General features: G+C 54.0%; 2 protein-coding genes across 2 annotated transcripts; one reads left to right on the top strand and one right to left on the bottom strand.

Moving 5' to 3' along the window:
- The first annotated feature begins 1,450 nt into the window (after positions 1 to 1,450).
- On the top strand, positions 1,451 to 21,243 carry LOC119814664 (serine/threonine-protein kinase PAK 6). The gene is made up of 10 exons (XM_038330601.1): positions 1,451 to 1,577; positions 1,981 to 2,070; positions 12,630 to 12,838; positions 13,709 to 14,362; positions 16,556 to 17,053; positions 17,183 to 17,316; positions 17,594 to 17,720; positions 17,812 to 17,937; positions 18,457 to 18,591; positions 19,665 to 21,243. Exons 3-10 carry the CDS (start codon positions 12,635 to 12,637, stop codon positions 19,830 to 19,832), a joined length of 2,046 nt encoding a protein of 681 aa, XP_038186529.1. The 5' UTR covers positions 1,451 to 1,577; positions 1,981 to 2,070; positions 12,630 to 12,634; the 3' UTR covers positions 19,833 to 21,243.
- Positions 21,244 to 25,316: 4,073 nt separating this feature from the next.
- Positions 25,317 to 26,489, bottom strand: Ankrd63 (ankyrin repeat domain 63). Its single transcript, XM_038329395.1, has one exon. It carries the CDS (start codon positions 26,487 to 26,489, stop codon positions 25,317 to 25,319), a length of 1,173 nt encoding a protein of 390 aa, XP_038185323.1.
- Positions 26,490 to 27,000: the final 511 nt, after the last annotated feature.

The following is a 27,000-nucleotide window of genomic DNA, read 5'->3' as shown; positions in this document are numbered from 1 at the left end:
ATAGTCAATGTCAGGCAAGTACCTAGGCCCTGGGTTGACTGATCTATGGGTAAGCCATATTTGTGTCACTTCAAGAAACTCAGGCAGCTTCCTGGCTGGCCAAGAGGGAAGGGCTTTGCTTATAATGTCCAGAGGAAAGAGAATCACTTAGGAAAAACACAGAGAGGAGAAAGGGAAGACAGAGCAAGGAGTGAACAGACATGAAATGCACATATGTGTGGGTCTGGGATAACCCGTGATCAGCTGCTGAAGCTTCCACGCCACCCTTCCACAGCACACAAGGCTTGCACCATTGCCTTCTCCAGTACAATGAGGGTATGGAGATCTGAGGTGCTACCACACAAGGCTTAGAGTTTTGTGGGGCTGAGTTCCCATGGATCACCTTTATTCAGGTTGGTGGGAGCCCTAAACTCCAGGGGAGCACCCAAGCCCACAGTGCGGTGACTTATGCAGAGACAGCACCAATACGGCCAAAGGAGCCCTAAAATAAACTCCAGGAAAGCAACTGGAGCCCACACTGCAGGCGACTTATCCAGAAACAGCACCCACACGGCTAAAGAATTAGTGAACAAAAATGTGTGGAGAACATGATGTCAATGAAAAAACCAAAGTTTGAGATACCCAGCAACGGTGGCAAAAGAAACAGTCCTGTACTGCTCGGTGTCTTGTGTCCCCTGTCTGTGACTGACATCTGCAGTCACCTAGCCCGTATATGAAGCAGCCATTTGGGTTCCAGATGTCAGCATTTCTAAGCTAGAATCCCCTCAGCCCTCAGCGAGGAAAGTTCTCCCCAAGGGCTCAAGTGAAGGACAGCAAAGGTCTTTCTTTTCCTTGTTAAGGGAGGAGACAGACAGGTGGCCACTGCCCCTCCCTCAAACCAGGTAGAGGCGGTCCCGCTGGGACTTCATCGCCCAGTTTCTGGGTGCCACGCTGCTGGAAGCGATCTCTCCCCCCTTCAAAATCCCTTTTCTGTGATCTTAAAACCACAGAAAGTTTTCGGGACTAAGTCAGGGTGGCAAGGAAATCGGAATTCCTTTATATCCTGCTCTCCTGCCTGCACAAGGACCCGGGAAGTCGCAGGGCGGGGGTAACTTGTCCAGACTTGGCAAGCAAGTCAAGGTGCCCGGTTTCAGGACTCCGGATCGGGCCCTAAGAGATGTGCGAATGGACACAGGTTTTGCAGAGTGGGCTCAGAGTCCCAAAGTAGGCGTCTGCGAGCAAAGGCGCGAGTTGATTGCACAACAGCTGCTCAGTAGATAATTCAGGCCCTGGCTTTGGTGCCGCGGGGAGGTCGCTGCAGGCAGGCCATGGTCGGCGGGGCTGGAGGGAGGCGGTGGGCGCGCTGTCGGTCCTTAGGCCGATCCCGGAGTCCCTGCGCCCCCAGAGATCTCTCCGGAGCTCCCGCGCTCTGGGCGTCCCACCTGAAGCCACACCCTGCAGTCCAACTCCAGGTGAAGCGGGCGCCGCACCGACGTGCCGCGGCCCCTCCTTGCCGTGCCCGCGCCGAGGTCCCTCCCGCGGAGGGCGGGCCCGGCTCCCGCGGCCTCTCGGGGCTCTCCGCGGCTTCCCGTTGGCAGGTGGGTGCCCCGGGCGCCGCGGCGGGCCGGGGATCTCGGGACCGGAGCGGGGATCAGGACTCCCCAGGGGACAGGCTGGTCGTGCCCGTGGCCCGGGTTCTCAGTCCCCGAAGTTTGGGGTTGACCCGCCGCGGGACCTAGGAGCTCTTGGTTGCCGGCTCGCGGACTCGGCGACCCACCTCCGCGTGAGCGCCGTGCGGGACCGAGCGTGCGGGGACACTAGCGACCTCGGAAGCAGCGCTGCGCCTCCCCTCCCCCACCCTCGCCAACCCCACGGTCTGCAGTTCAGCAGGCACCCGAGTTCGTTCGGGGAGGGGTGCGGTTCCCAACGTCCTGGACTCCAGCCAGTCGCAGAATCCGCAGGGACACTTAATTACATTGATCACCGTGTGCTTCTCCTTAGGCCTGGAAGGTCCTGGGATCTTCCCTCCTCTTCGTGCTCTAGAGAGCTGACTGAAGAATAGTGAAAGTCGAGGAGAGAAGGCCACAGGAGGTGAGTGAGGGGCTTCCTGGCCCAGACCTTTCTGGGAGGTAGGTTGGGAGGGACAGCGGGAGGGCAGGGAGCCCCCCTCCATGTACTGTTAGACAGTGGCAGTGACCCAAGGAGGTGCCATTTCTCAATCCATAGAGCATGCCTGATAAGTCATTTGCAAACTCTTCCGGCACATGGTAGGCCACCGTTGCTTCAAATGGACCGCCCAGTCTGGCCCAGGCTCTGATGTCATTAGGTTTGATAACCAGCGGAACAAGGCAGTGTCCTACAGCCAAGGTTCACAGAATGCATGCTTAGGAAGAGGCCCCAGACAGGGCGGACGCAGCAAACCTAAGTTTGTGCTGCCCAGTGCAGGAAACCCTGCTAACATATTCCAGCTCTTCCCACACTCAGGGAGTAGCATTTGGTTTATGGTCCGCTGCTGGGATCACCAGGGGCTAAGGCACAGAGTCCCTGAGATGTAAGCTGCATCCTCTGTATTTTGCCATATTCTAGAGCGTTTTAGGCTCTTCTGGCTTGTTTTTCTATGTGAAGCTGGGGAGGGCTCCCCAGTCGATTTCTGCTTATTTTACACTGCTTTGTATAGGACAGAGGGTTGAGAACGCATCGGTTGAAACCCAAATGGAGGTGGGTTCAGACCTCCACTTGACTGTTGACTGTAAATGTCTGAAAGTGGGGTTCAGTGTAAAGAGGGGGTGTTAATGCTGCCCTCCTAGGATAGCTGAAATGTGAAACTGGACTGGTTTACGTCCAACAGCCTAGGAGGCCACCTCACCAGCCTCCACCTACAAGAGTTTAAGCTATCTTGAGCTGGGGACTTTTGAGAACAGAGTGGTCCACTTGGCAAGATTATTATTGTTTTTTTTTTTTTTCTGAGCGTATTAGAGCCAAGTGACAGACAAAACCAAGGCAGAGGGTCTAAGGCAGGTAAGTAATAGGAGACTCTAACCTGCCACCTCTAGCATGGAGGAAGGGACCATTTCTGGAAGGAAACCCAACTTTACAGATGAACAGGAGGCACATCTATACACGCTACATGCATTCTCGCGTGTTCGTGGCCCGACCTGAGATATGGTACCTGACCTTGGGTACTTCTGGGACACTAGGAGACTTTGACTTGTGGCTCCTGAGTCCATCAAAGTAGCCGTGGGATAGGACAGGCTGTTTGCTGTCCCTGGGCGCTCCTCATGGTGGAGGAGCTTGGAGTCAGAGAGACTTTGTATCCCACCTCTCTACGTACAATTGAGGAGAGATTTTCTCCAAGCCTCAATTTCTCTACCTGTAAAACAGAGCCCAGAATAACTGTACGAACCATTAGATTCAAGAATCAAAAGCATGCAGGACAGCACCTGGTACATGTGCCCCCCCTTTCTTCCTTTTCCCTGATGCTCGCCATCTTTAAAATAGGACCAGTAGTGGGGCATGGTGGCACATGACTTTAATCCCAGCGATTGGGGGGGGGCAGAGGCAGGAGGATCTCTGTGAGTTTAAGGCCAGCCTGGTCTACATAGTGAAAACAGGACAGGAAAAGAAAAATAAATAAATAAATAAATAGAAAGGTCCAGCAAAACTGGTTCTGCCTATCCCACAGTGGTTTTGAGCATAAATCAAGGAGGTGAAAACAGATCTGGAAAGTTAAGGACTACAGAAACGCAAAGTCGTCTTGTGGCCGAGAACTGCAGAGGTTCTTCTGGAAAGGTTCTGAGGATCAGGGCTCCTACACGAAGTCAGTTTAAATCATACAGCAAGAAGGGCCCTGGCCTGTAGCGCTCTTAAGGAATGTCGCTCTTCAGCCATCATAGCGCCCAGTGCCCAGGCCAGCCCATTGCTGTGCTCCAGAAGCCGCATGGGAAAGGACTGGGTTTCTAGGTCCAGCCACAGAGGCCAGAGGGCTGGCGGGTGTGAGCAGCTGCTGGACCACAGCACTGTTAGAATGGGCTGGAACTGGGCCCACACAAGGCCCAGGTCAATATTGACTATCCTCAGCTGGCTAGCCTGCTCCTCGGCCTCTCCTTCAGCGGGAGTGTTGACATAAGCTACTGAATGAGCTTCATCGTCGTCTTCTTTGAAACAACACCCCATTATCTCTCCCCTGGCATTCTCTGGGGCCTGTGGTGTGGGAATGGTATAAGGGTTCGGACCCACTTCGTCTCCCTGGGTCACACAAATGGGGTAACAGGACCTCTCTGTCCTGCTTAGTTCTCTGAGACCTTGGACACCTCAACACTGTGGCCCTAGGCAGCTCCACAGAGCCAGAAGGCCACAGAATCAAGGGCTCTGGCTTCAGCCTAGGGTCTCACCCTGCAGGCAGCAATAGCATACAACAGGTGAAACTTCCTCCTGTGTGGTTTGGGAAGTCAGAATAGGGTGCTGGGGATAGGGGGGGCGACCTCGTGTGACTCTCGGGACATGTGAAGAGAAACAAATGGGGGCCTGGACCCTCGTGGGGACTGAACGGTAAGGGGACCAGACAGGCCTTGGGAAGGGACAGCAGCTCCCTGTTGCTGACCATATTTAACAGAGTGCAGCCAGGCTCCTCTTGGGAATGTCACGGGGTTGGAAATCCAGACAGAGGTAGAGGAGCAGGTCAGAGGTTCCATGGAGCGGACAGCTCTTCCTCTGGGGCACGCTAACTCATACATACCAGCATCTCCTTGGAAGGAACAAGCTTAGCATTCCCAAAAGTGAAGTTTTGTTTCCCAGGGTGTGCAGAGTCGGGAGTGGCTGAGGCATAATAAATGATATCATTTGACATTTAGCAAACTCCAGAGAGTTAAGGCTGTGAAAAATCTTCCTGGCCAATGAGGCATCTTCCGTTCACAGAAACTTCTAATCGGCGGGAGAAGATGAGTCCCACCATTCCTCCTAGAGGAGAGGGGTGATGGGCCCAAGGTGAATTACAAGGAAGCCACACAGGCCTACTGTCGATATCAGTGTTGGGGCCCAGCTCTCTGGGGAACGGGGTTCTCTACAGGCCACGCCAGGCCCAATAGTGGCAATGATAGGACCATTTCTAAACTCTGTAGCGTCCAGGAAAGTCGCCTCTGTCTTGTAGTATGATTTTAAAGTAGGTCCTTTCTCAAGAAATCTCGGGAAACACCACTTGGGTGGGTCGGGGTCCTGACTGAGTGAAGCCAAGTTCGCCTCAGGGTCTAGAACAGACTCTTTCCAAGCTGCTGTACTTAGGCAAGTAATCTGGTTTTTGTGGCCAAATAATTCCTTGCCTCCCCCCCCCCCCCCACAGAGTAAACACTGCTCCTCACAGACCTGTACGTAAGTGTCACGTATGTGACATGCTCAGCCTGGAGCCCATACTTCAACGAGACTCTCCCTGAGGGATTCTTACTAAATCCCCCTAAAGCTCCCTGAGGAAGGATGGTTATGCTCCTTGACAGGCTGAGGGGAATAAATTCCTTCTCCTGACAGCAACAGACACAAGGGCTGAGACCTAAATATTAGGTCAAGGCCACAGGCCCCAAGGTTCCTGCTGAGCCACAGGGCCCTAAACAGTGAGCTGATCAGCATGCCTTGAGCCTTCTTGTGAGGAAGCTGGGAACTCACTCCTCACTACGTTACTGGCACCTGAGCTGGGGGTCCTCCACTGTTGTGTGAACCAGATTCCCAGAAATGGCAGGGATCCCACCAGCCTCATCCCAGCATCCCAGAGTTTGCTTGTGTAAGTAACTTAGCAGAACTGAATCCAGTCTCCTCCCCAGGAGCTGCACACCGGTGCCTCGCCATTCGCTTTTTCTCAGCCTGTGGTCCATTCTGGGAATCCCTTTGGCAAGCTAAGCATGTTTTCCTTCAAAGGCATTCAAGGTGTGGGAGCCACAGTCATCCAAAGCTGGCTGTGGCAGGGTAAGGTGGGTGACCACATTGGACACTCGCTCCTGGTGAAAAGCAGGGCTGACAGGAGAAGAACTAACATTCAAGATAGGCCCGGAAGGGGATTCTCAAATCGCAGAGCACAGGAGACAGACGCACACCCCAAGGGCTCTGCTGTAAGCTCTGTGTCCGTCTTGGGCCTCTATTATTATGTCCTATTATTATGTAAGGAGACAGCATGGCAGGCTGGCTATCTTCTCTTCTCCAGAAGCAGCAGCTTGAGAGGGACCCTCTCACCCTCTAAGTGGACACTTGACCTGTTTTCCCTTGTCCCTGTGGAATGGTGACATCAAACATGGAACCCTGTCTACTGACTTGTGAGCCATATCTCCTGTTGTCTCCCTCCTCCCCCAGGGCCTTTGGTTTTCATACATGCCAGACCCTGGTCATCAAAGCCCCCAATGCAACCTTTTAAAAACATTTTGCCCTCCCCTTATAGAGAACAAGACATACTGGTTCCATGTAAGGTAAGGGTCAGCCTACAGGTCAGAAGAGCCCTGTTTACCTGGGCTGACTCAGACAAGCACCAGGTCAGGTGGAGGGAGAAGGCCCGTCCCTCTCACTTTAGACTTCCATGAGTTCTCATTAGGTTGTTAGCTGGGCCCTGTTTCCTGCTGGTGAAGACCTCCAGAAAGGAGAGCATTAGCAGAGGATGCTCACAGTGCATAGGGGACACAGGGACAATCCTGCTCACAGTGCAGAGGGAACACAGGGACAGCCCTGCTCACAGTGCAGAGGGGACACAGGGACAGCACTGCTCACAGTGCAGAGGGGACACAGGGACAACCCTGCTCATAGTGCAGAGGGGACACAGGGACAGCACTGCTCACAGTGCAGAGGGGACACAGGGACAGCCCTGCTCATAGTGCAGAGGGGACACAGGGACAGCACTGCTCACAGTGATTGGAGGCACAAGGATAGAGCAAGGTCCATGGGATCCGATCTGGGTTTAGTCCCCACTCCCACCCCATATACATACACAATCATTTCCTGTTTCTGTGATCTGGGACAGACTCTGCCCGCCTTGGAGCCTCATCTAGATGGTGAATAAGCATTCCTTCCTTGCAGAGCTGCTAGCTCTCAGAAGGGGCCTAACAGGTACTCAAAAACAGCTCTTGTCTCTTCCGATTCTGAGAGTTCAGACCCCTTGGACACTACAGTCCCTCTTTCAGTGACCCCAGGCCTATGACTCCCGGAAATGTCATACCAGCTCTCCTCCCGCGTTTACTGGGTAGGGCAACTCTTCATCTGTAAAGCCTCTGCCAGGCACTGCTGCATTCCTGTCTGCCAGGCTCCCTGCCAGGGGAGCTTCCTTCTCTAACTGGTTTTGGCTGGAGTTATCCTTCCCAGCACTGGGCACCCGGCTCTGATCAGTCATGGGTCAGAGAGCAGGAAGGTGATGCTAAAAGCACTCCTTAAACACCACCGTGCATTCCTGGCCTGGTCTGGTCCTCAGCCAGCTTCCTGGCCCGGGTTAAAGGACTGGAGAGGCCATCTCATGTCTGCCTGTTTTTACATCTGGTCTGAGGCCACAGGCGGTTCCTCAGGCGAGGCAGATGTGAGTGTGGTCTGTGGGAATTCTCTCTCTGCCTTGCTCGTCTTCACGCCAGCTCCTCTTGTGAACAGAGGTGGACGCGGAGGCGGAGTGGCAGGTAAGATCCGTGTGGCCCGATTTTATTGAACACCCCACAGCCTGGTGGTAAATGCAGCAACTGCCCTCTCGAGGCTCTCGGAAATATGTGGGAAGAAAGCCCTAGAAATGGCAAGTCTCGGCGGCCATGTCCCAGGTGTTTCACTCAGGGAGACTGGGCGACACTGGCTAGCATGGAGCCCTCTTGTGTTTAAGAATATCTCAGGGCCCGGAGAGGTGGCTCAGTGGTTAAGAGTATGCACTGCTATTGCGGTTTGGTTCCTGGCACCCAGGTCGGAGGGCACACAACCACGCAAAACTCCACTTCCCAGAGATCTAACTCCTTCTCCTGATCTCTGAGGGTACCTGCATTCACATGCACAGACTGACACACAGGTACACACGCATGCACACATGTAAAAATAAAACGTTATAAAACAGATAAAAATATTTTGACCCCCCTCCCCACCTATAATCCCAGCACTTGGAAGTCTGAAGCAAGAGGAGTCACAGGAGGCCAGCAATTCCATGTCATAAAAACTCTGTCTAGAAACAAGGCTGTTTTCCTTAGAAGAATGGGAATGCAGCATAGGGGGAAGTCCCCAGAGACCCCCAGTCAAACTCAGTAGTTATTTTGGTGTATCTTTTTTCCTACAACAGTGACACGTGGCAGAGGTGAAATTTTAAGTTGATCCTTTGTTCTTCCTGTTTCAACAAAGAAAAACCTTGATGGTTTAATTTTCCTCTGGGATCCATGAATGCAGACAGGTTTGGACCCCAGCATGTCAGCAATTCCAGAAGCCATCGGACTTGGACCCAATATAGTCATCGCATGAGACCGGGGAGGGGACAGCCAGACTGTACCCTCCACCCCTGCACCTGCCACCAGCATTATGACGTTACCTTTCTCATGGAGGTTATGATCTGTATCTAATTAACGTGAGGGTGTGCTCTGAGCTCATTTCTTCAGGTTCATTTTTTCCCCACATGGATATTTAATTGCTTTGGCTATATTTATTGAAAAGATCATCCATTCCCACCACATTGCAATGTCACCTTTGCCATAAATCAAGCGACCTCGTCCGAGTGGGTCTATTTCTGGATTCCTGCTTCTGTTCCATTGCTCTATTTGTCAATCCTTGTGCTGTTTCTACAGCGTATTAATTACGGCAGCTTTATGATAAATCCCGATATATATTTAGTAGAGTCCTCCGACTTTGTTCCCTCCGACTGCCGAGGCTATTCCTGGTTCTGTTTCCTGCACATTTTAGAATCAGTGTGTCAGTTTCTGCCACAAGAAATATGCTGAGCCTGAAATAAGACTGTAGGTTGATTTGGGAGTAACTGACATCTTCACAGTGTGAAATCTTCAACATATGAACATTCTTTAATATCTCTAATAATGTTCAACGGCTTCCAAGGCAAAGAGGTTTATTCCTGGGTGTTTGCTGTTTTTAATGTCAGATGATAAATAATGTCATTTCCTTTCTCTCTTTTAAAGATTTTTATCTTTATTCTATTTTGCATGTGTATTGTGTGCTGCACATATGTAGTGTACCACATGCATGCAGGAGGTCAAAGGGGGGTGTCAAGATCCCCTGAAACTGGAGTACCGGACAGTTGTGAGCTGCCATGTGGGTGCTGGGATCCAAACCCAGGTCCAGGATCTCTGCAAGAGCTGCGATTTTTGTTTTGTTTTTTAAGACTGTTCTTTGTGTAGCCCCTACCCCCTGTCTTGGAATTCATTCTAAGCCAGGTTGGCCTTGAACTCACAGAGAGCCACCTGCCTCTGCCTCCCCAGTGCTGGAATTAAAGGCGTGAGCCACCACTGCCTGGCCCAGTGCTCACTCCTGTCCACTGAGTCGTCTCTCCAGAACCACTGCCTCCTCCTCAAGACAGGCTATCTAGCCCTAGCTAGCCTCAAACTCACTGTACAGTGCGTGCTGGCCTTGAGTTCCTGATCCTCCGGTCCTGTCTGGGGTTACAGGTGTGAGCTACTATGCCCGGCTCTGTTTCATTTTATATTGAAATTCAATGGACTTTTTATTTATGCTGGCCTTGAATTGAGGACTTTCCAAACGAATCTGGTTGCTGCAGACTCTTCTGGGTTTTCTGCTGTCACAAACACACTGTCTCAAGCACGGCTGGCCTGACCACACTTCTGATGAGTCCTAGCGGCCTTCCTTTAGGTCTCAGGTTTCCCATTGTTTAAATGATTAGCTGATTTCTAAATCTCTATCTCCTACGCAAAGCTCCACTGACTGCTGCCAACCTCCAACCTCCATAATCCCTTGGGTGCTGGTCTTTCTCCTCGGGTCTCTCTGCTACCTCTGGAGAGCTTGTCAAGGAACAGCTGTTAGGGTGAACTCCAGAAGGTATCAGAGTCACAGATACCACTTGATACTGATACCTTTCCTCCCCATGAATTCCGATGCAAGAGCCAAGAGCTGATCTGAGAAATCAGGGTTCTTGGAGGAAGGTCTCAGCCAGGCCCTTTGTGGCTCTGGATGATATGAGTACCTCTAGAAAATCTCACAGCTATGGAGGAAGCAAGAGGGTCTGTGTCTTAGTTAGGGGTTCTATTGCTGTGATGAAGCACCATGACCAAAAGCCAAGTTGGGGAGGAAAGGGTTTATTTGGCTTACACTTCCAGGTAACAGTCTGTCACTGAAGGAAGTCAGGACAGGAACTCAAATGTGAGGAACCTGGAGGCAGGAGCTGATGCAGAGGCCATGGCGGGGCGGGGGTATTCCTCCTGGCTTGCTCAGTCTGCTTTCTCATAGAACCCAGGACCACCAGCCCAGGGATGGCACCACCCACAGTGGGCTGGGCCCACAATGCCCTACAGCCCGAGCTTATGGAGGCGTTTTCTCAATTGAGATTCCCCTCCTTTCAGATGACTCCGGCTGGTGTCACACTGACATAAAACTAGCCAGCAGGGTTTGTTAACTAATCCAGGAACCGAGGTCTGCCTGAGAGGCTGCGAGGATTGGCCTGCTGACTGAAGCAAGAGGCAGAGGCTGAAGCAGCCCAAAGAGGCTGCCCGGTGGAGACGTGAGGTGCGGTGTCTGGGTCCCGGAACCTAGAGTTTTGGTCGTGACCCCTTGAGACGTAAATGATGAATGAGGAAAAGAATTTTTCATCACTCTCCGACCCAAATCTACCCAAGTGCCAGTGTCTGAAGACCCCAAGCTTGGGGACAAGGAGAGAGAGAAGACAGCTAGAGAGATGGTCAGCATCTGTAGGGCATCTGTTACTCTGCGCTCCCTAACCTTGTGAGCTGTCTTCCACAAACACTGCTGCATAGATGGGTGAGGAACACAGAGGCTCAAGTTGCTAACTTGCTCCAAGTCACTCCTGTTTAGGGAAGAGACTCTCTACAAGTGAGACTCACTCATTTCAGTGTAATGTCTTCTGCCGCGAAGGGTCCCGGATGCTGACTCTGTCCTAAAGGCGTGTCCGAGAAACTGTTGTTCTTCTAAGGGCCATGCCATGGGTTCCACTGCCTTACACATGGTACGTTCCCGGTGAGGAAGCAGTGGGCCTGCCACCTTTTCCAGTGGCGCTGATTGCCTACACATGCTCTCCAGAAGCTTCCAAAGTGATGGGGAAAATACTTTTCCAGGAGCGAGAGCAGTCAGAGATTGCAATGGCCTTGCGTGCCAGCTCTTCATCTGGATTAATGATCCAGGCATTCACATGGTGAAACCGCATAAGCTGTGTGAGGTGGTATATTCACAGTCCCAGCTACTCCAGAGACTGAGTCAGAGGGATACCCTTTGGGAAACACAGCAAGACCCTATTCACAGACAGAGACACATTGATCCATTTCATTTCTGAAATGTTTGAGCTACTTCATATTCAAAAACTCAAGTGTTGTTTATCAATATGCTGATTCCAGCCTGGGACTCCCTAGGAATAACTAGGACAGACCTTGGGGAACCCCTCTACCCTCCAGGTTCCAAGTTTCCCCTCTCAGGTCTACTCATAGTATCTTTTCCAAGCCCACGTCATTCCCATGAACAGAGTTCAGTAAAGCCTCATGCAAGATCAGCAAGGTGTGGGGTGCAGGCTAGACCAGTCCTGGAATAGGATTAAAACCCACAGGAAGTGGGTAAGTGGGACTGTCTGCCTTTTCTAGAGAACTTGACCTGTGAGGTAGCGATCCTGGCCCTACCCAAGGCTGACCTTCGGCTCAGCCCTTTGTTCATGAAGAGGGCCCTTTGGGTGTGGTACGATCAACACTACCAGGCTGGGCAACAGTCCTGCAGATTGACTGGTTGGTTTCTTTTCGTGTCATATGTTGCTTTAATAGGTTTCCTGCCGGTCAGTTAGCAACACACGTGTTGAATGTGACAAAATTTTCAGCACATCATTTGATTGAATTTGCTAGTTTTTCACATTTACGGGGCGGTGGGGGCAGTTTAGCCTAGGTCTTGTTAGACAGTCCAGGCTGACCTGAACTCACAGCAATCCCCCTGCCACAGCTTCTCAAGTGCTGGGATTACAACCGTGGAATACCATGCCCAGCTCACATTTGTGTTCTTAAGAGAGACTGGTTCTGATTTTCCTTTTCTTGTGTTCTCATTTGGCTGAGAGTCAAGGTCATACCTGCCTCGCTGAATAAGTCTGCCAGCCTTCTACCCTCCTGCCCTCTTTTGTAATTCTTTGACATGAATTGATGTTTGTAATGGGCTTTGGGTTTTATATATATATATATATATATATATATATATATATATATATATATATATAGCACTTCCCGGCAGGAGACTTGGCACAAACAAGGTGGATACTTCTTTTCCTTGCTTGTAGTCTGTATTGGCTTATTTATTTTATTATTTATTTCTGGCACTTTTGACGTTTCTGAAACTGTTCTGCTGGGAGCTAGCCACTTCCCTGAGGAAGTCCTGAAGACAGTGAGGGAGTCTCCAGGGACAGAGTGGTTACGTTGAGGGAGAAACACAGGCCTGAGCCTGTACCCAGCACACACTGAACCACCCCAGGGTCCCAGGGACAAGCTCCACTGACCCTCCTCTTACAGGCACCATGTTCCGAAAGAAAAAGAAGAAACGCCCTGAGATATCGGCCCCACAGAACTTCCAGCACCGCGTCCACACCTCCTTTGACCCCAAGGAAGGCAAGTTCGTGGGCCTCCCCCCACAATGGCAGAATATCTTGGACACCTTGAGGCGGCCCAAGCCTGTGGTGGATCCTTCTCGAATCACACGGGTGCAGCTGCAGCCCATGAAGGTAAGGGGGCGGGTTTCTAGCCATGTTTGGCCTCTCCCACGCCACAGGAAGCTATTTGTGAAACCCCAGCAGCACCCGGAGGGGCCACTTGGGTATCAGAACCGAGCACGCCGTCTCAGTCTTTTGCTACCTCTGTCCCCTACTGATCAGCCTACTGATCAGTAGAACATGAGAAGAATTTTGAGCCAGGCATGGCGGCTTTTGACTATAAGCCCAGGGCTTGACAGACTGAGGCAGTCATATTGCAATGTGTTGGAGGCCAGCCTGAGCTGTCTTGGAAAAACAAAAACAAAAACAAAAAACCTCAAACCCACCAAAATTAACTAGTTAATTTGAATTTCGGTTAACACCAATCTTTAAGAATTTCTCACCCACCGTTTAGACCTGTGGCCCCAGAGGACTGGCGGCTGTCACAGATCAGACATCACATGGGAGATTTAGGGGCTGGGTAGGAGTTGGGGGTCAGGAGCCATGTCGTAGGGTGGAATGTGGGGGAGCAGGGAGGCCCCAGAGCTGGTTTTCTCAGGCATCTCCGTGAAGACCATGAGAAGAGCTAGAAGCCTGAAGCGCCTGTCCTGAGTTCTCCAGCTCCCTAGGCGCGCCGGGTCACCCGCTTTTTATGCTGGAAGGACCCATGGCTGCCTATCTGTCCTGCTGACAAGGGCTTTCTCCCTGCATCCGTGTAGGCTGCCCAGTATGGGCCTCACCCACTGTGGACACAGGCAAATGTTTGGACACCTAACGGATGGGTGGGCGATAAAGGAGGTGTGTGGGTAGACGTCCCCTCCCCCCCAGCCCTCAGGGAGGCTCTAAGCTACCCTCCGCCATGAAGAGGCCATTTCTCCTCACTCTTTTGTCTTCCTTTCGTAGACGGTGGTGCGGGGCAGCTCAGTGCCCACGGAGGGCTACATCTCAGGGCTGCTCAACGACATCCAGAAGTTGTCGGCTATCAGCTCCAATACCCTGCGCGGACGCAGCCCCACTAGCCGGCGGCGGGCACAGTCCCTGGGGCTGCTAGGGGATGAGCAATGGGCCGCTGACCCGGACATGTATCTTCAGAGTCCTCAGTCTGAGCGCACTGATCCCCATGGCCTCTACCTCAGCTGCAATGGGGGCACACCAGCAGGTCACAGGCAGGTGCCGTGGCCGGAGCCACAGAGCCCACAGGCCCTGCCCAATGGACTGGCAGCCAAGGCACAGTCCTTGGGCCCTGCTGAGTTCCAGGGTGCCTCGCAGCGCTGCCTGCAGCTGGGTGCCTGCCTACAGAGTTCCCCACCTGGCACCTCACCCCCTATGGCCACAGGGAGGCGTGGGGTGAAGGCTGCCAAGCATAGCTCAGAGGAGGTGCGGCCACAGTCCTGTCTGGTGGGCTCCGCCACTGGCAGGCCAGGTGGAGAAGGCAGCCCTAGCTCTAAGAACCAGGAAAGCAGCCTCAAGCACCGGCTCTTCCGAAGCATGTTCCTGTCCACTCCCGCCACAGGCTCTGCAAGCAGCAGCAAGCCGGTCCCTCTGCCACAGAACAAGGTATATCACCTGGGTCTTCCTCCCTGGGGTCACTCTAAGGAGGACAAGTAAGCACACCTAGCTGACATCTGTAGGGCAGTAAGTACTAGAGATGCCAAGCCTGCCTGGCCCTCCGTACTTACTGGGTCAGGACAAGAATGTGGGAAATCAAACTGACCAGCTAACCAGTGTGGTCTCAGCTAACGACCGTAGATAGCTTGAACTCACCATCTGAGTCCAAGTCTTCCAAAGGCTTGGCACGTGTGAGCCGCAGGCTGTGAGCTGAGTTGTTTCAGGTGGAGGGCAAGCCTCTGTGGCTGACAGTCCTGGCAATCCACTAGGAGGCCCCTCCTTTGAAAGCACCTTTAACAAGAAGCTCAGGGCAGAACCTCAAGACCAAGGCAGGGATATGCACCCTGGCCTAGAGAGAGAAGGGTCTCTCAACCTTCCCCTTTTGGGGGTACTTCTGGAGCCCCCTACTTTTTTGAGGACTGCAGGGGGGTTCTGGATATAGCTGCCGACAGTGACCACCCCTTCCTCCTTTCCCTGTTCTCCCATCGTTATTCTTCAGTGTGTTACTGGAAGACCAAAGCATCAGAGAAGCATCAGGTTCCAGTTTCCCGTCTGGCCCTCCTTAGCTTTTCAATGCCCCTGGGGGGGGGGGGAGGCACGACTTGCCAGAGAGCGTGTGCTATGAGAATCCAGGAGACTGACTTTGCCCTAGAACTTGGAGTATCCTAGGACAGGGCACTTCTTTCCTGAGATAAAGGACAAGATGGGAGAGCATCTGGGTGGTGGCATTCCTAGGCAGGCAGACTAGTGTGTTTCTGCTTCTTGCCTGCCTCTCTGCAGTGACCGTAGCACCCTTTCCCATCTGGCAGGTGATGATCTACTCAGAGTGAGCTCGCACTAGGATCTCCAGTGAGGCAGAGAAGCAAGCAGGGCAGGTACTCGCTCAGAGTTGGCATCCTGTCTCGGGCCTTCTGGGCTCCCAGATCTTGTGTACAGAGCTTTGTAGTCATGGTGGACAGTTATCATCTAACTCTTGAAAGACAGGTCGAGCATGAGGGTTTTAAATCATCCCCAAGAAACAGCCACTGATAGCAAACAGAGAGGGCTTTGAGAGCAAGCTGGACCCTCTGCTGTGGTGATGCTGATAGTGGTCTAGCCTGAACTAGAGGGTAGCCTGAACGTACAAGTACTTCAGGTCACTGCCAGATGAGGCACCGGAGAAGCTTCATGGCTTCATGGCTTCGTACACTCCTGCCCTTCACGTGTCTGTGAGCTTAGGAGTCTCTGGAAGGCTGTGAACTTGGGAGACATCCTCAACTAGACTAAGGTGTGGCAGGGCAAGGCATAGCACTAGGGAAGTGAGGGCCAGCTGATCCCCCGTGTCTCCTTGGGTAGGCTGCAGGGGTCTGGAGGAAAGGGGTACTAATACTGCGCTTGGCACTGCCTTCATCTGTTTGAACTGCCAGTCAGCACACTGTCCATCCCCACTCACTACTGAGAACCCCCGTGGACCCCTACGTGTGCCAGGCCACACCCACAGTGGAAGCAGCTCATGGTTGTCCTAGGCTCAGAGACAGCATGGTTCCAAATTCAGAGTAGTTTCCTTTGAGGCATCTCGTCACACTCTCCTGATAAAAGGCATGACAATCTTCCTTCAACCCAGACCCCCTGCAAAGCCAGGGCCTATGCTGGGGAGCCAGTCCCCAAAGCCTGGAAGTGGGATTTAGATCTGGGGTGCCTGAGCAAGCAGCCCAAAGTAACGATTCCAGGAGATTCTCTTCAGTGAGTCAGAGCTGTGGCCACATGCAAAACTAGTGACTGTTGAGGCATCTGTCTCTGTGAGGGACTTGGGGACACCCTAAGCAGTCCTCTGTGGAGCCCCTAGATGGTCGGTCCCTCTCCACACTGTCTCTGTCCTCCCTGGAGCAATAAGAGTGTATGAAGAGATGCTCTTGGGCCTGTCACCTGGGAGCATGGGGGTCGGGGGATGCATCTGTCGGTCTGGTTAGACCTGGCTTCATTTTTTACTTCCTCAATTTAATTAATTGAGAAGCCCCTGCTAGTGTCCAGGCCACAGTAGCCAACCCTGCCTCCAGGAAGCTTGCGTCCAATGTTCCCTGCCTCCAGGAAGCTTGCGTCCAATGTTCCCCCGCCTCCAGGAAGCTTGCGTCCAATGTTCCCTGCCTTTCCTTGTCTTTGCAGCTCAACTCTGCTTTCCGACCGCCGCAGAAAGATTCCTCCTCAAACCTGGTGGCCAAGGCCCAGTCTTTGCCCTCGGACCAGCCTATGGGGACCTTCAGCCCCCTGACCACCTCGGATACCAGCAGCCCCCAGAAGTCCCTCCGCACAGTCCCAGCCGCTGGCCCACTTCCAGGCCGGTCTTCTCCAGCAGGCTCCCCCCGCACGCGGCATGCTCAGATCAGCACCAGCAACTTATACCTGCCCCAGGACCCCACCGTGGCCAAGGGGGCCCTGGCCGGCGAGGACACAGGCATTGTGACACACGAGCAGTTCAAGGCTGCACTCAGGATGGTGGTGGATCAGGGTGATCCCCGGCTGCTGCTGGACAGCTATGTGAAGATTGGGGAGGGCTCCACGGGCATTGTGTGTCTGGCCCGGGAGAAGCATTCGGGTCGCCAGGTGGCCGTCAAGATGATGGACCTCAGAAAGCAGCAACGCAGGGAGCTGCTCTTTAATGAGGTGGGGGCGTCAGCAGGGCAGTGAGTGTGCGGTGAAGCTGGGCACCTGGGAGCAGCGTGGCAGGATGGCGGCGGGGTGGTCAGACCGTGGGGCGCTGTGCTGGGCACTCAGGCCTTTCTGTGCCCACAGGTGGTGATTATGCGTGACTACCAGCACCTCAACGTGGTGGAGATGTACAAGAGTTACTTGGTAGGCGAGGAGCTGTGGGTGCTGATGGAGTTCCTGCAGGGCGGGGCCCTCACAGACATCATCTCCCAAGTCAGGTGGGCAGCTGAAAGGGCTAGACTGGGGGAGGACCACCCCGCTGCTGCCTTGGCATGGCAACCAGCTGCTTCTGGCACATAAGGCTAGCTATCTTCGACTCTTGCCTATTTGGGGGGTAACCGAGACTTGGAGATCTTAGAAAAAGTGGTTACAACCTGCTGAAGTCTGCTGCCTGGGAGTTGTGGGCCCCTTTGCCTGGGACTCCTTTCTTCTCAGCCCAGCCACCCTGATAACCCAGCTCTCCCATGGGGGGGGGGGGCTGTCTTCCCTGTCCAGGCTGAATGAGGAGCAGATTGCTACTGTGTGTGAGGCTGTGCTTCAGGCCTTGGCTTACCTGCACGCCCAGGGTGTCATCCACCGGGACATCAAGAGTGATTCCATTCTGCTGACCCTCGATGGCAGGGTAGGTCCTCCCTCTCCATGGTTCAGCAGACCCCCATCCTCTCTAGCACCCCCTCTTCCTGATCTCTATCCACTTCCTTTTCAACTCCCAGGTAAAGCTCTCAGACTTTGGATTCTGTGCTCAGATCAGCAAAGATGTCCCCAAGAGAAAGTCCCTGGTAGGAACCCCATACTGGATGGCTCCTGAAGTGATCTCCAGATCTCTGTATGCTACCGAGGTAACTGTTTTCCCCCACCTCCAGGCCTCCGTGGAGAAGTTTAGGAACATGTAACTCCTCTGTCTTGTCCCTGTTAAGTGGTCCCACCACTAATAACCCCAGTTCTGAGGTTCCTCATTTAATCAGTATCCTTTTTGAGATAGGGTCTCTCCATGTAGCCTTGGATTTCCTGGGACTCACTTTGTAGACCAGACTGGCCTTGAACTCATAGAGTTCATACACCTCCCCCTGCCTTCCAAGTGCTGGGCTTAAGGCTCTCACCACCACAGCCAGTCTTTCCTGGACTTCACTGTCAGGAGCAGGCCCTGCCACACACTGACCTCTTCAGCTCAAGGGCACAGTGGCATATAGCCAGCATTTTCCACTGGGCACTGGTCACTCATACAGAAAGGAACTGACCACAGGGCTACTGACCAGGGGTTGCAGGAGGCAGGCTCACTAAGGAGACAAGATGCTCATTCAGCACACCGACACCAAGAGCCAGACCCCCGCAGTAGAGTTGGGGCTCTTCTTCTGCAGGTGGATATCTGGTCTCTGGGCATCATGGTGATTGAGATGGTGGACGGAGAGCCTCCCTACTTCAGTGACTCCCCAGTGCAAGCCATGAAGAGGCTCCGGGACAGCCCCCCACCCAAGTTAAAGAACTCTTACAAGGTCAGTTATCATATAAGGTGTGAGCCCCCCAACCTCATCCCCCAAGCCCTTTGCTCCTGAGATAACGGGATGGGAACACAGGCCCCAGGAAAGCAGAAGGATACAAGCTTTCGGTCCTTTTCCACATCAAACCTGTGCTGGCTACAAAGTCACATTGACGTACAAACTCCCATGTTCACTCCAACCAGTTCCCACCTGTAGCTGCGGCAGGGAAATCACTTCTCCCCAGACTCTGGACAGGAGCCCACCCATTCCTATGAGGAAAGAGTGAGGACCCAGGACTCCTAGTTGTCTGTCTCCCAGAATACAAATCCTTTCACCTTTCTCTCAAGGGTTCCAAACCAACACAGTGCCGTCACATGAAAGGGCCTGTCCTGTTGCATGACACATCCTAACCATAGCTGAGCCACAGCTTTCCCCCTAGAATCATAGATATACTTATTATAATTAACTCTCTCCAGCCAAATCCATCCCCTGCTGACAGACTGGCACGGGACGGCTAAGTGGTACTGCCACCTGGTGGCCAAAGCAAAAAAAATGTGCCAGAAGATTGAAGTACAGTCTCTAAATGGCTCTGGGACAACTTGGTCCATGGAAATGGCACGCCCTGCTAAGCCCGAGAGGAGCAGGGCCAAAAGAGCGCCCACCAGTGAGTTACCCCAAGGAGGTAGCCTTCTGTAGCATCCTGAGGCAGCCTCATAGATCTGGAACTGGATCGCTGATGCCAGTTCCATGCCCCTTTCACAGAGCGGCAGAACATGAGTGCCGAGAGCCCCCACAAGCAGGCAGGGGTAATGATGGGCTGTGTACGGAACTCCCCAGAGTTCCAGACATCCTCATTCCATTGCTCTGCAGCCCTCCTGTCAGGTGAACTGGCCTCCTTTCCCTACCTCATAATCCAACAGTCAGTGAGCGCCACCCCCCCCCCCGAACCAGGAAGTAAGAAACCAGAGAAAATGAGGTATCAGAGTGGAAGTCCTCCCCCCTTCCCCCCCCCCGCAGTCAAGCTGCGGAGTTAGGCTGCAGGGACGCCACTGTGAGCCACGGCTCCCTCTCGCCGCTCTGCTTCACAGGTCTCCCCAGTGCTGCGAGACTTCCTGGAGCGGATGCTGGTACGGGAACCCCAAGAGCGAGCGGCGGCCCAAGAGCTCCTGGATCACCCCTTTCTGCTGCAGACAGGGCTGCCCGAGTGTCTGGTGCCTCTGATCCAGCTCTACCGCAAGCAGACCTCTGCCTGCTGAGGTCACACCCAGGGTGCACCTGCCGCCTGCACCCACAGCCCTAGGACGCTGGGCAGCCCGGTCCACTGGCAGGGCCTGCCTGCCTTGTTCTCTCAGTATTCTCTCCAAAGATTGAATGTGAAGCTCCACCCCTTCCCTCTTGCCCTTCTGCCCACTGGGCCAGGCCGGACCTGCCCCCCTCAATCTCACTCCCCAGAGTCCCAGTTGCCTTTGGGATGACAGTGACCCCTTTTGCAGGTTTGGCCCTTTGCTGTTTGCACAGGGATGTTTCTAAGAAACACGGAGAGTGGTGCTCCTGGCCACCGGTCAGCACAGCTGACAGGCCGCTGCAGATTTTAAAAAAGCAGTGTCCACTAGTGTCCTGGGCCACCAAGTGGGTGTGTGCCCCATCTTCACACGGATACTTGCTATTCTCAGTTACAGCTTCAAACCCTGGAGTCCCAGAGGGCCATGGGGAAGAATTTTATTACCTGAGTCCTTCTTCCTCCCTGGGTTTGACTTCTGGAAGCCCTACTTGCCCCTGTTTCCGTCTGTCCCCTGGCACAGCCTCTCCCCAGAAGGCCTCCGCAGAACTGTGAATTGCCTGTGTGTAGGCCACGGAAGTAGCAAGGGGATCTTCTGAGAGAGAGAGTGTACGGCTGATGGTAAAAAGTGGCTCCATTTTTCAGGATGGAGAGAACATATTCTCATTCTCTCTCTCTCTCTTTCCCCCGTGTGTGTGTGTGTGTGTGTGTGTGTGTGTGTGTGTGTGTGTGTGTAAAGTCCCCCCAAAGGCCCAGGCCCTTCCAGTTACCCACTTCAGAAGAGCTCCCCCCCACGTCTTCTTTTCTACCAAGCTCTACTTTGAAGGGACCTGCTTTGGGGGCCTGGCTTTCTGCCTCTCAAGTTTCATGTTATTACCTGAACAGTGAAGGGGTGTGTGTATGTCAAGTCTAACACATGCTGGGGGCCCCTGAAGTTTCTGAGTTTCTCCCAGACTGAGACAGGAATTGCATTACCTGCCAGCAACTTCTCAGTAGCCAGATCATCAGGGACCTTCTTTGGAACCCTGGGCTGGGACAGAAAGGCGAACCACCTCCTGCGGTGGGGGAGGCTCATGTCAAGGAATGGGTACCTCCGTGTGTGAACCAGCTGCCCCTGCAGATGCTTACCTGCCCCTTTGTCCCCCCTCCCTTCCCACCTTCCTGGCTGTTGTGAGACAGGGAATGCCAAGGAAGAACTCCACCGTCTGGACCGCATCCAGATAATATTTTTAGATCCCTCTGCTCCCTGATGACCTGCATTTAGGGCAAAGAAATTGCAAGGTCTTTTTTTTAAGGGTCAGAGTTTTAAAAACAAAAGCATCTTCCCTAGAAATTTTTGTGAATTGTTTGCAACTTGTGCCTGTTTTAAATTAAACTGAATGTTCGAACCTCTGGGTTTGCCATTCTCTGGGACTGGAGCCAGGCTTTCTTGGAGCTGGATGCCCTTGGAATGGGTGCCTGGTGAGCTCCTTCATGGTCACTTGAGTCCACAGAACACCCAGCATCTCTGGTGACTTGTACACCTAGAATGGGGGCAGAGGAGGGAGGAAACAGGAAGTGAAAGGCCTAGGAACAAAAGTGAAGGTGTGAGGAGGTGCTGGCCAGGGCTGAACCTTTCAACTTTGGCTTCTCCCCTTAACTGGTTCTCAGGCTGCCCATGGAAAGTTCCCTGAAACTTCTATCTGGGAGAAAGCAGATCAGCTCACCTCTTTTTTTTTTTTCTTTTTTTCTTTTTTTTTTTTCCGAGACAGGGTTTCCCTGTAGTTTCTAGAGCCTGTCCTGGAACTAGCTCTTGTAGACCAGGTTGGCCTCGAACTCACAGAGATCCGCCTGCCTCTGCCTCCCGAGTGCTGGGATTAAAGGCGTGCGCCACTACCGCCCGGCCCGCTCACCTCTTAAAACTGAAGGAATAATTTCAAAATTTCAAAAGAGCAGAAACCAAGAAACTTGGGTTTCAGACCTGGGCTTGGGAGGTGGGTAAAATAACCTTTTGTTTTGTTTTGTTTTGTGGGGGGAGGTTTCGAGATAGGGTTTCTCTGTAGCTTTGGAGCTTGTCCTAGAACTAGCTCTTGTAGCCCAGGCTGGCCTCGAACTCACAGAGATCCGCCTGCCTCTGCTTCCCGAGTGCTGGGAGTAAAATTACCTTTTAACTTCTAGCTCTGGCAGTAATTCCAATTTTCCTTTTCTGAGCTCTACACCCAACGCAATTGCTCACTGAAGCCACTTAACTAGGAATGAGGAGTCATGCTCAGGTCCCAGACGGAGCCCCAGTCCCACCGATTCAGCAAGAAGCAGTTCCTGCAGCTCTCAATCTCCAGGCTCTAGCTGTAGAATGGCCAGGGTCAGAGCTGATGACGAAGGTAGGAACCACCTCCAAATCAAACGTGTGCTTCCATCTTTTCAAAGGAAGCCAAGAGGCAGGAGTGAGCAGGAAGGCAAAGAGAGACCGGTTCTCCAAACGGAATACCACTGGGTTTATTAGCTGCTCTTCCTCCCACTCGTCCTCTCCAAACTCATGTGCCAATGCCCTTCAGCCTTTCCCACCAACCAGTACTGAGTGCCAGTGGCCAGGGTGTCTCTTCATAACAAGGACAATAACACGAAAAGCAGAATACACAGCAAAGTCTTTTCTACAGCAGGAGGGGACGGGGGGGGGGGGAGGACTGGAGCCTCTGTGCCCAGACCTGACAGAGGAAGTCTGGGGGGGAGCGAAGTGTGCCGGAGTCCTCCATGGAGCCTGTACAGACGGCAAGTCCCACAACTCAGTTCAGACAGGCAAGTCAGCTGCGGTGTTCCAAAAACATTTTCAACCACCCAGCTTCCAGGCACTCCACAGACCACAGAGGGGAGCGGTTGTTTACCCAACAGCGATGTGCCAAGGTGACATTCCCCCAAGAATACCACATCAGCAGTACCGAAAAGATGACAGCATCCCTGACACACGACGTGCGAGCCAAACTTCATGGTGCTTGAAGCCAAAATATTTGTATTCTTACGCCATTAAAAATGTCGTTAAAATTAAACACAGCTGAAAGTGGAGTGTGAGCAAGGAAGGGTCAGAGAGAAAGCAGTGTTCACTTGGAATATCCCTGCCCTGACCTCTGGCTTTTCAGACACCGTGGTGCTGTTCATAGGCCACTGGGGGACTGAGGAGAGGCAGGTGTGTATGCTTGGGGGGCGGTGAGGGGCTGTAGTGTGTGTGCGTGTGTGTTGGGGTGGCAGATCCATCCCTACAGAAAGGAAAGCAGCTGTCGTAAGAAAATGACGCACACGGTCAGGTCAAGGCTCAGAAGCCATAGGGGTTGGTAGCTCCAGCTGTTCTAAAGATAGCAGGAGCTCTCTCAACAGTAGCCTTAGCTTGGAAAATGGCTTGGGGTTCTTGGTGAGCTTCTGGGCACTCCTTACACCCAATGCTGACTTTCCTTGTACACTGTTCCTCACTTCATTGAAGTGACTTCAAGTATCCGGATTTAATATTCTATAAGAGGAACACGCTTCGTGGGTAAAATGCACACGGAGGGAGAAGCTACACATCGATGATCTCCCATAAAAGTCAAGTCTAGTTCCCTGGTGGCAGAGAGGAGAGCGCAGACGTGCCACCAGGGGGCAGCAAGGATCACCGTCCGAAGTGTGGGTTGGAGCGGGGCCTCGGAAGCTAGCTAGGCAAGGAACTGGGGAGGTGTCTGGGCTCTGCAAAAGCTGACTTCCTACCCCTAAACCACAGGCCCGGCTTCTCAGCACCAGCGGTCTCTCCCCTAGCAGCTCCCTCGGAGTTACTGGTGAGAAACCCTCCCACAAAGACAACAGATCAACGCCTTAAAAAGACTTTTCACAGGCAGGTGAGGGGCTGCATGCTCACTCTTCCGGGTTCACAAACAGAAACCCGAGGTACAGTCATGGCCAGAAAACTTTCACTGCATTGAAGCAGGAGTTTTCGTCACACGCTGCTGGTACAGATCTCCCACAAGGAGCTAACACTGACATTGGGTCATAGAGCAGGCAACCTGTTAAACCCCTCTCTTCGCCGCCTGTCGAGGTGGTACAGAGTTGGCGGGCAGGGGCGGAGAGGGAGAGGACAAAAGACTTGGCGGGGAGGGGGCCTAACTACCTCTCCACAGTTGCTTCTGACTCACTAATCTACCCAGTAATAAAAGCTGGAAGCTGGGCTGGGCCTGCATCCCACGCGGTGGGGCACAGGCAGGGGTCCTCGGTCTCCATCTAGCATCCATCATCTGCCCTGTCCTCCATTAACAGCCCAGCAAGAAGCAGGAGACGTTTAGCAGCCCCCTTCTAGGCTCTCTCCGAGTTTGATGTAATTTAGATCCGGACCTGCGGTTCGTGTGGGCTCCCGACTCCCGCGCGCCGCCGCTTAACGTTGCAAACACTCCAGTCAATTATCCCCCTCGCGGAGGTGCTATTTAAAGAGACATTGTCAGGTTCTTAAGCCTCGGATCAGACCTGCTGCTTTCTGCCTCATACACAAAGGCTCAAAACACGAGTTCTTTTGAGGGTTGGAAGAAATACAATTAAGCAAATCCTTCCTAACTGTTCCACCCTCCTGGAGCACCCACGTGCGGAATGAGGGAGCTGGGAGGGGGAGGTGGGACGCTAAGTCCTTTCCATTTCAGGCCTCTGGGACTAAGTGGAAATGTAAGGAAAGCTGGACCGCCATGAGTGAAGCACTGAACCTCAAAAATGAGATTCGAATGCAATCATGCTGAGGGGTCAGGCTGGCCCAGGAGCCAAGAGTCAGCAGGGGCTTGGAGAAGCAATGACCCTATAATATAAATGAAGTTGAACCCTGGGTCTGACTGAGACAGTCAGAGAAAGCTTATTCCCCAGAAGAGACAACTGGTGAACAACATGGTACAAAGCCCCAAAATATCCTTGTTGCCTTGAAGGAGGAGTGTCTACCTCAGAAAACCTTAGCCACTGGATTCCTTCATAATCAGCCATCTGATCCAAAAAGCGGGGCCACTTCAAGCCTTCCTTCCTCCGACACTTACAGCAAAGGGAAACTTTGGTAGTTTATCCAACTATTATGGTCAGCATCGGTAGACACCGCCTTCTGGGCCTTTGTTCTCCAAAAGCCACCTCTATTGCTGCCGGGCTACCAAGGTGACAGGGAAAGTTAGAAATAAGCAGGGGATCTTACAGGACCCGAAGCAGTACCTAGGCGGCTGAGCCTCGGGGTCCACTTTTCTGGCTAGAAAGCTGAAGCCTGCAGAATAAGCCTTTCACGCTCCCTTTTGCCCAGGACAAGAGAGTCGGGCTGTAGGAAAGTTGAGAGTTCTACACAGGAAATACCAAACAGCACAAAATGATGAGATCTCTGTCTTAAATCTGGCGGAAGACTCGGGGAGGTCTCCCTTTAGCAGTGAGGGGACAAAGTTGAAGGAACGGGACATCTCAGTGACCAGAGACAAGAGGGTGGACTTTGCAGGGCTTGACCTTCATGCCCCTACCGCTGAGCCTGCAATACCACAGCCTCTGTGCCCGCCTGCCAAGGCTTTGGCCCAGGGACTGAGAAAGGCTGAGCGTTGGTCTCTAATTCCGGGCCACTCTCGGGCCCTGAGGCCTCCCCGACCAGACTGGGGATGTCTGGGGCTGTGGACCGTCGCCTCAAACCCAGGCGGCCAGAGCCTGGGCCACCCTCGGGATGAGGACTAAGGCCGATTGGGGCTTGCACTAAGGTTGGGGGCGCTCCCTTCAGCACCTCCTGTGAGCGCCACCGGCCACTCCCCGAAGACTGGGGTGAGTTTGGTCGGGCCATCAGAGCTCCTGCCCGAAGGCGTGCTGTCTCCTCCTCCGTCATGGTACCCAGTGCTAGGCTCATGCTCCGGCCCAGCTCTGGCCTCTCGCTGCCTTGTGCCCTGTGTCGGCCCGAGCCCTTGCCTGCAGAGGCAAGCTCACCTCCGTGGCCATGGCCGTGGCCATGACCGTGGCCGTGGCCGCCAGCAGCTCGCGCAAACCTCGCCAAGAGGGGCCGCGGTAGACGACGGGGGCTGGGCCGTCGACGCTCTGGGCTAGCCGCCGGGGCAGGACGGCCTGGAGGACTGTCGGAGTTGGAGCCCCGGGCCGCTGCCGCTGCGGCTGCCCGACCCCAAGGCCCGGTGAGGGCTTGCACACAGGTCCCGTGACCGCGGGAGGCGGCTAGCTGCAGCGCTGTGAGGCCAGCACGGTTGGTGCGGTCAAGGCGCAAGCCCAGGCGGCGGAAAGAGCGCACCAGGAACTCCAGCACCGCACCGTGGCCGCACGCCGCCGCCCACATCACCGGGCTGTTGCCCGCCGAGTCCGCTGCCTCCGGATCGCCGCTGAACTGCACCAGCAGCTGCACAGCGTCCAGGTGGCCTCGCTCGCAGGCCAGGCTGAGTGCAGTGCGGCCGCGCTCGTCCCGCAGGTTCACGGCCGCACCCTGCTCCAGCAGCAGGCGCACGAAGCGCGAGCGCATGGCGGGGTCCGGCAGCCCCACCGCCACCATAAGCGGCGTACGGCCCTGCTCCGCGCGGCAGTCGATGATGCTGCGGTCCAGCGCGTCCAACACGAAACGGGCCAAGTGCACTTTGCCCGCCTGCATGGCCTCAAGGAAGGTGCGCGTACCCGCCCGGGGGCATAGGTCCTTGGGCTTGAGCATGGCTCCGGCGACCGTGCCCGGGAAGTTCGACAGCTCCGCACGGGGGCGCCCCTGTTCCCTTCACCCCCACGGGGCTCCGGCCCCAGCCCGGACACCCGTACCGCTCTTTCCGCGCGTAGGTGGCAGCAGCCGAGGGTCCTGAGGTTCCCTCTCCGGTCTCCCTGATGCTCCCGCTGCCTTGCAGCTCCGGGTTCGTCTTGCGCTCCTCCCTGGGCCTCCCTCCTGGAGGTGTGGGCTGCTTGCTACTCCCGGAACCCGTTCAAGCTCGACCTCCTCAACTCTCGGTCCGTTTTCCCCGTGTCCGACGCCCCTCGGTCCCTCGTGGAGGCTTGGAGCAGCGCCACTCACCCGCACCCCGGGCAGCCCCGGCTCCCCTGCTGAGCGGGTAGCTCCCGCCTGGCGCGCCTGCCTCCTGCCTCGGCGCTCCCCGCCGCTCCTCAAGCTCTCGCCTCCTCCCCTCTTGCGGGGGCCGGGACGCTTGCTTTTTTACTTGGGAGCTCAGAGGCTCGTG

Source organism: Arvicola amphibius, chromosome 5 (genome assembly GCF_903992535.2).
Source record: "Arvicola amphibius chromosome 5, mArvAmp1.2, whole genome shotgun sequence".
NCBI lineage: Eukaryota > Metazoa > Chordata > Mammalia > Rodentia > Cricetidae > Arvicola > Arvicola amphibius.
The sequence above is the reverse complement of the archived record's forward strand: the minus strand, read 5'-3'. Positions and strand labels throughout refer to the sequence as shown.